The sequence below is a fragment of the Lissotriton helveticus genome, chromosome 9, assembly GCF_964261635.1.
Source record: "Lissotriton helveticus chromosome 9, aLisHel1.1, whole genome shotgun sequence".
Classification (NCBI taxonomy): Eukaryota; Metazoa; Chordata; class Amphibia; order Caudata; family Salamandridae; genus Lissotriton; species Lissotriton helveticus.
The window spans coordinates 819847892-819856707 of NC_136070.1; the positions used below are offsets into that span (position 1 = coordinate 819847892).

Genomic DNA, 8816 nt, shown 5'->3' on the forward strand with positions numbered 1-8816 from the left:
TTCAATCTAACATCTTCAGTGGAGAGATCACTTCAAATGTGGGATATTGAAAGCCTTAAAATGTCTAGATAAAAGAAAGACTGACATAGGCAAGAACAACTTTTTATGACTTAATGGTGTATTTACCCCGGCTTCACATCTTCAGATCAGTCTGTTGCTAGGCAAGTAGTTTCCTAAGGTACCTAACAGTCATTCCAGGTGAACTAAGAGCTCATTCTTAGAGACAAGTCAGCAGTGCGACATCTCAGTCTATGGAGCAGTGGCTACATATCAGTCTGTGCAGACCACGTCAGTCCATGCAGTTGCAGACAATTATTGCACTGATTGTTATATATGGGCCAATAGGTCGAGATGCTTCACACAACTCGTTTCTTTAACTTTATTCTGGTGCTTGTCTGTTCACCTGTGATTTTTCTTTTACTCTGCCAGTCTCAGGAAGGACTGCTAATTTATTGTACTGTTTGCAAAATTATAGGAAACCCTATGGTGGAGAAAGAAAAGTCGCTTGATAGTAATTCTACTTCTACATCGTGAATGATGTCTTTAAATTCATAAACGTTGCTCCAACTCTTCATACATCCAGGAAAATAGGTGGTTAGTCAATTGTCCAATATAGCATTTAAACTAGGGAACTGGATCTGGAAAGAAATTCTGGGACAATACATATTACAGGATTCATAAAGGAACAATGTCACAATTTCTCATGTAAACTACAGTACCTGTGGACATTATTTGCAGATGTATGTTTTCAGTGGCATAAAGGTTAAAAAGAAATGCTTTTATAGTCTTATGTATTTTAAAGTGGGGACTGAATTTCAAGATGTTGAAGAAAAGATAGAAAATGTTGCCTCTTTTTGGCATGTTGTATATTAACATTTTATGTTTAGAAATGTATTCTAGTAACATACATAGGCGGCAAAATTCTGTTTACTGATTCTGGAAAATACCCAGCATGGAGTAGCATATACAACATATATTTGTATAGGATTTAGAAGCCAATAAGCTGATTCTGGGTAGCAAGAGACAGCCTAGACGTCTCAAGCTTCATTCTTGATGACTGTAACTACAAACCATAGGTAGAAAAACAACCTGCCCATAATCCACATTTACAAAGCAGCTGAAGTCTGTATCAGGTGAATATAGACCCCTGTTGGATCTTGATCAGTGTCTTGTGCAGCAGTTATTTAAATTGTGCTCCCCGGATACCGTTGTCACTTAGCTTGAGAGACTTTAGTAGATGTGACAGATAACTGAAGCTGCTGCCCAGTAGCACACGTCATAGTTGGTAATGAAAACAACAACTCTGTATTTTTCTTTTTTCTCTAGCCTCACCCGAATGTCAAGCCCATGGCATATGCGAACTCGCTGCTCCAGATGGGGATGATGTAGCAGCTGTGCCCTCCAAGCTGTAAAGCCGGACTGTTCCCTTAGCCTTTCCCTCCACATTCGCTGGCCCAAGCCTCTATGGTTTGTGTGTCAGGGGAGTTAGAGGGTAGATCTCCATGGACAGCAAACAGGAGGCGGAGTTAACCCAGTGCGATTCTATGTTCTGGCATTGCTGGGACCCAAGAAAGCAAGCACTGCCTTGGTCTTCGGTGACTCCTGTGACAACTTCTTACTCTGAAAAGAAGGTTCCTCTGCTGGCCAGTGCTGCATCTAGTATTGGAGAGCAATACTTTGGGTGAAGCTTAAAAGCTAATTGCAGTACCCTTTGGACTTTTTGAAGTGGAGGGAGGGCATAGTGAATTCAAAAGAGAACCTTGCTGATGTAGAACACCATTGCAGACAAAAGAGCAGTGTGTTTCTGATATTCCCAATATTTTTAAATAGGTTGCAACAAAGTTTGTTTTTCTATCTGGAGATGAGCGGATGATGTTTTGACTGATAGTTGACTTGCAAGTCTGGTCGCTGCAGACATGCATCTGCTGTTTTGAATCTGAAGGTCAAGGGTTTTCTTGTTTTGTTCCATCCGGTTTCCCTGTGAATGAACGTGCTCCTTCCTCTAGTGCTGCTTCTTGTTTTAAACTAGGTGTCAAAACCTAGGTATCCTATGGACAGAACCGAGGATACTGTGAAGAATGTTGGAATGACTGCACCAAATCCATCTTTCATCCAATAGACCAGGCCCTGGGGTGTGAAGGGGGTAAGATATGTAGTCTGGTTTATTTTGTGTTTTACCTCACTCGCTAATTCTGCTATCAAGCTATGGGAAGCTAACTAGAGTGGCGAGGTGACCTGGGTGAGTGGGATGGAGTGGAACATGAGAACACTAGCACAGGGTTACGAGGTCTTTAGCATTCATCTGTCTCCCAGTTCAGTAGTGATTTGAAATTTATTATTTTCACTTATTAAGTGATCTCTTGAAGGTGCTTTATTTAAATGCGTCTCAGTTGAACCTCCCTCAAAAACTGTGTAGGTATGTTTTTAAAGATGCTCAAGCTTGTCTCGAATGGGTACCATCATTGGCAAGTGCTTCTGGTAGGTAAAGATTTGAATGGCCTTGGCGACTGTGAACAGTCATCTCTACCTCTAAATGAGATTCCTCCAGGGAGATGATGGAGAGCATAAGGCACTGTTTGGTGGTAGCGTGCATTGTTGCCGTATGTTCATTCTTCACTATAATTGCTGCATTTAATGCCATCTGCACACACCCTTAATTCTAGTTTCTTTCACCAGAACTCTACCTGAGCTAGTTCACCAGCATTCTTTACAAACTAATCAGTCAATGCATTGAAAGGTCTGACATTTCTGGTACTCTTCTTGAATCCTGATAGTGTTTTGTGCCTATTAGTGCCACTGGATATGTGGTGTGGCATCCTATTAAGGTTCCAAAGCGAAATATGAAACCAGACATCTCTTCAGCCATTCAACGTAAAGTTTCTAGATTTTCACTGCTTCTCCTCTGACTATATTTGCCCTTCTCTCTTCAATCCTGCTGGTAAATTCTCCCAAAGTCTTCTTGAGTCAGTATGCAGCTTTTACTAATGGACTTTCAGTTGGTCAGTATGGTATACCTTATATTTTGTCACATTAGCGTTAACTGTCATCTCTCACTCAAAAAATAGTATCTTGTCTGCTTTCCTTTTTCCTTGCACAAATAATGCTGGCGAGAATGGCTGGTAAAACCAGAGAACCATAGTATTACCAAAGGGCCGTGTCTGGGATAAGCTGCAATTGCTGTGACCCTTCAAGCCCAGTGTGAATGCCACGGGAATGGGCATTATCCAACAGTAACAGAGTTATGAATGATATACTTTAATGCTGAAGTTCTGTGACTTGATTTCTTTCACTGGCAGAAAAGCTGGTAGAGAAATCACTTGCAATCCTGTTATTTGATGTATGTTTGCTTACTAGAGAATTATTACTTATGTGCCAGTGGAACCAGCTACAATTTTAAATTTGATTTTAATATGGGGAAAAACACGTACTTTGAGCCACCATCTCTGTCGCAGAAATACCATGCCCCTTCTAAAGTTCCGTCCTCTTATTATCAACCAAGTAAAACAATATTAATTTGTTAGCAACTACCTTGGTAGAATAAGGGCCCACACAACTACTAATCTTGTTATGGAGAGGAAGGTTAACATTAACATGTTGTCATTTGGTTTATCCTTTTACAGCGGGCTGTGAGTCAGTTTGATTGAACCCAAATATTACTTTTTCTGTACTCCAAAGGCATCCGAGGGACTGGGGCATTTGCATTTAGCATGTAGTCTTATTTGATAATAAGAGTAGGGAAGCACATTCTGCTCCAAACCAGGATGGAACAAGACCTGCTTTAACTGCAGAATGCAGTGCTGCAAGCATAGTCATTTAACGTAAGTTAAATGGGGAGAAACATCTCAGTGAATCCAGGGAGCTCAGCAGAGAACAGCTAAGAAGTTGAACAAAAGAGGTTTACGGGTTGTACTATGCAACAGCTCCCTTGTTCAAATCCTAATTTCCTCTGTTTTCCCTGGTCCTCCAGTGGAGGTATATTTAGTGTCCAGGTGACCCCAACAACCCACCTAATCAAAATCAGGGAGAAAATTCCTATCACACTGATTCATTTATTTGATTTATTGTTAGCAGTTCCAGTTGAGATGACCCTCTTGGCAGTGGTGCAGGTAGTGCCACAGACAAATAGCAAGAAATGACTTGGGTGCCACAGCAGTTTCAGATAGCAAGGGCTGCCAGAGTGGGGGATAGTAAGATAGGAAACTTTATCACTGACCAACATGTGAGAGGCACTGACGGGTCCAGTACATCGTTGTTGGGCTGTGTGATGATTGTGAGTGCTGCGGTGTTGGTAAATACTTGCTTCTTCATCGTGGTGACAGAATAGTAATTGAGGCGCCCCCCCCCACATAGTTTTTGCACTGATGGTCTCTTGCCTTGTAGGCACCTGCTTTTGGGAGGCCTTTTTATGCCAATTAAGGTACATTCTCCACATGAAGGCACTTGTGTATACCAGCTCAAACGGGTTTACTCCCCTCCTAAACGCACACGTATTCTGCTATTTTACTGTCTGTAATTAAAGATCATAAGGTGAATCAGTTTTCTTGTGTTGCTGTATTTTCTTTTTAAACTAAGTCATCTCTTGGGATAGAGATGTGAAAATCATACCAGCATATGCTGTTTACTGTCACCCTGACAAACATGTTTGTACCTAAGCACATTTTGAGGGAAAGTGAGACTGATTCAAATGTGAGAATGAAATATTACGTATTATTCTGCTTTTCATACAGGTGTACCCTGTTCGTATTTCCACCCATCTGCAGGATCAGAAGACGCAGGTTTGAAAATGTTTTGAAATATTAAAATGCGAATGAAAGAAAGCAACCATAGGAGGTAGCTTTTGTCTACTTTCATTGCCACCAATGAACCCTTCCTGACATTTTTTTGAAAAAAACATGAATGCATTTAAAACTGAAATAACTTAGCCAGAATATTTTATTGTTGGCTATTAGAAGAATAAAAACTGACACTCCCTATTAAGGATTATAAAAATAGTACTGACTCTACATTGCTAAGTCAGTTCATTTTTGGAGATCATCCAGAGAAATAATCTACTTAGAATATACCCATGACAGAGATACCTTGAATTGAAGTATACTTTTCATTTTCCATCAAGGAAACCATTCTGATATCTTTAAAACGTTTCACTGATTAGCAAGTTTATACCATGCATCTGAGAGCGATCTGAATCATTATGTGGTTTGTAAACATGGTTTATCATGTAAACAGATTTTGATCTGAGGGCTGAACCACAAGGATACTCCCTCCTGGAGTCTATTTGTTGGTAATACTCAGCCAACATATGAACTAATCTCCAAGTTAAAACCTGCATTATCTGTTGGTAATGGCTATGTTCTCACAAAATCAGTTGTGGCTGCTTTCTCTCTTTTAGCGAGGGCTTTGTTTGTTTTCGAGATCTACCAGCTGTTTGGTTACATATAATAATAAATTGAATTATCCCGCCTAGCTTTGGATTCTTGGTGGAACCCAGACCAGTGAAATGGTTCCATAGTTAATAAAGAGCTGCTTAGACGTGACCCTTCTTTAGGATTGTCTAGGTAATAGCCAAGATCCTCTGTAGGACTGTGGCAAGATACTCTTATTGTAGCCAATAGTACATTAATGGAAGAAAATTGAAGGTCTGATATTGCTGAATGAAGGGGATAAGACAACACTGTCTCTTCTTGGAAATCACTGAGGTTTACTCTCTTCTCTAGACACCATATTCAAAACCTCTTCCACATGAAGTCATATAAGTTACCTTTCAGAAAGGCATTTTGCTTCTTCCAGGATGTTCATGCAGTCATGTGGAAGATTCAGTTAGCTTTACTGCACATACTGAAGAGTCAGGTCAAGCTCAGCGACTGAAGCCTTGAGTGAAAGATTTTTCATGACATCACTGAGTGAATGTCCTGCCTTCACTGTGGATAGATTGATAGGTGAAGTAGGCTTATGCACAACTTTTAACAACAGTCATCACTAGCATTGTGGGTAATCATTGGGTAGCATTGCCCAGTCTGGTAATTGCATTCTTCAGTGAGTGTGTTGTATGAAGGAGGTTTAGGAATGGTCTGTGCCATATCTGTGTGTGAAAGGCTGTCCCCTTTTGATATGGGCTGTAGCATCTAAGATGCTTAATCTTGCAATTTTGGATTCCCGTAGGTTACAAGTAGATCAGAATCTTCAGTTCCCCACTCTTAAGATCTAATGAGACAGTCAGTTGGCAGTCACTCATGCTCCTTTATTACATGCCTACAGATTTGGATATTCCCCAATGATCATCATCAACAACTTTGTTTGGGTCTCCTGTGAAATAATTATTCTTCTGGCTTGCCCTGTTTGCTGATGTAATGTGTCATGGTGATGTTGGTCTGTAGTAGTATGGAATTGCAGAGTAGTGTGACTGGCTAAGACTTGAGGTCCAACTAAACTATCCCGATCTCCAGCAGCATTACGTCACCTCTCCTGTGAGATTATGTGTATATGCCACCCATCCTTCTTTTTAAGACTGACAGAATTATCTCACCTGAAGAGTGCTTCTCTCAACAAACTCCCCGAGCCACATTCTTCTTGAATGTGAGTGGATTAATCTCAGTCTACTGATGTCTGCTCCCCTAGTTTTCATGGCAGACTGGATTTTGGATTCAGGGAGTTATACATGGCAATTAAGCCCTGCAAAGATAAGACTTCCTGACTGCTGGGTAAGGGGTTAGCCTGCGATTTTGGCAATGGTTCTGTTTTGCAAAGGAAAAACGTTATTGAATATTGTTTTCAAGATTTCTAAGTTCTGAATACTTTGTACTGGCCAGAGGACTGATTTGGCTTTGTTGCTATGGAAACATAGGCCTTGATCGAGGTATGCAGTTTGTTTGTAGGCCTGTCACTAACTTCTGTCTGCAGTTGCTTGGGATCAGCAATTTGTCCAGAGAAGCTAAGACAAAGATACTATTGCATTATAGAAAGGCATACATTTGGAGATGGGATTAATTATTTGGGAGATGATGTGTGGATTTGTCAGGACTAGGCACCTACCCCTGTGCTCAGATACTTAAGTTTAGTATGTATTCTTTCACTGTTATAACCTAAAGTTCCTCTTTGATTAAAAAAAAAAAAGTTGTAGCAGGAGTATGTTTAAAAAAAAACTGTAGGCTTCAAATTGAGCTTGTTTCAGTATGATCCCTTGGAAGGTTAACCAGAAGTACACAATGTTACAGGATTAGATCCATCTGCAAATGTCTTTGTCTGCTCTTGCTTCAGGAATCCACAACTCTGGGTGATTCTACTATTTTTCTGAGAATTGTGAACATTGGATTGTGAACCAGAGCAGAAAAAGTGTACCAATTCTGCAGTCCAGGTTACATGTACTTCAAAGAACATGTGTTGCTTTGGGCACTCCTACAAAGACCTCAAGGACAACATGAAGATCCAAAGTTGAATGCAGGATTTCAAATGAAAGAGAACTGAAGCAAATCTGGGACATCATCCCCTGGTAGTTGTATGGTGAGGCTCATAAGACAACGGCAGTGCTGAAAGCATGGAACTTTGCAGTCCATGTCATTATGAATCATTACATCATGGCCATTACATTGGAAGTACCTTTACTTGAGGAGTGTCTTTACATTCCATGGATTTACCTCTGAAGGGCCTTTACTTCAAAAGTAGTAGGTAAGTATTATTTTAACCCTATATAATTTGCGTGTGTGTGTATAAATATGCTTATGACCTCACAAGACATCACTCATGGCATGTTCTAGGACGTCATTCATAGCATCACTGATGACATCATCTAATGAATGTTAGTTTGTTTTATAGTTTACATAGTAGCAGGTAACTTCCGTCTTACTTTTCTACCTAATTGTGTACAGCCTGTGTCAATCTAATGGGTGTGTTTACAAAGCATATGCTTTTATTGCATCATAGGTGTGTAGAGATAAACACACTGCAAATCTTTGTATTGAAGAGTAACTGGGTGCAGGTGACTGTATGTTCCAGGAAAAAGGTAGGAACAAAGAGGGAAACAAACAACTCGGACGCCCTCCACTCAATAAGTCAACAAACTACTATTGTCCTAGTGTTCAAGGCAGTTACCATACCATATAAAGATCTGCAGGCATCGCTGGTTGTACATAAATTACAACATACCTCTCTTCTTACAATAAATCTAGAGTAGGGGATGTCTCAGTCTGCTGCCACTGTTAAAAATAGCCCAACTCTGATATACAGACTTAAACAAGTACAAAACCCACATTCACCTAGTGTAACGACAGAAAAAAGGTGAAAAAGCGAGATAGCACCTCACGGGCGCACCACCAATGGGGCCCCTGGCTGGTACTCACCAGGATGGCCCTGTTATCATCATAGGTGCCATCAAGCTATAACGGAAACGTGTCCTAAACCCAAAGAAAAGACAGTGAGTGGTGCAGTGAACACAAATTATATGTAACACAACATAAAACATTCAACAATTAACTTATAATATATTCTGCAACTTGGACAATTTCTTTAATGGTGTTCCTTCTTGTTGCATACGGTACATATATGAACAATAAAAAAGGAAGATGTGAATACTACCAATCGATTCACACCCTACTTACAGCCGACATGTTTCATTGCCTTGGTATCTATGAGGCAATTTCCTCAGGGCAAACCACTTTCAATGCCACTGCAAAGGACACTGGGCTTTGCGCGCCTTCAATGAACCTTGCCCCTCATACCAGCCAAGAGGATTTTAAAAGTATAACAGCCCCCATTGGTGAGCTTGGTCCAGTCTCCCTTCGTTACTGTTGCAATAGAGGAGAACAGTCCGGTGTGCACTCAGC

General features: G+C 40.5%; 1 protein-coding gene across 2 annotated transcripts in view; it reads left to right on the forward strand.

Moving 5' to 3' along the window:
* PPP5C (protein phosphatase 5 catalytic subunit) overlaps positions 1-4537 on the forward strand; it is a 253241-nt gene extending 248704 nt beyond the window's left edge. For both annotated transcript variants that reach the window (XM_078660986.1, XM_078660987.1), the window contains exon 13: positions 1327-4537. In XM_078660986.1, the coding sequence (XP_078517112.1) occupies positions 1327-1389 (63 nt within the window). In that variant the 3' untranslated portion in view covers positions 1390-4537. The remainder of the gene's footprint in view (positions 1-1326) is intronic.
* Positions 4538-8816: the final 4279 nt, after the last annotated feature.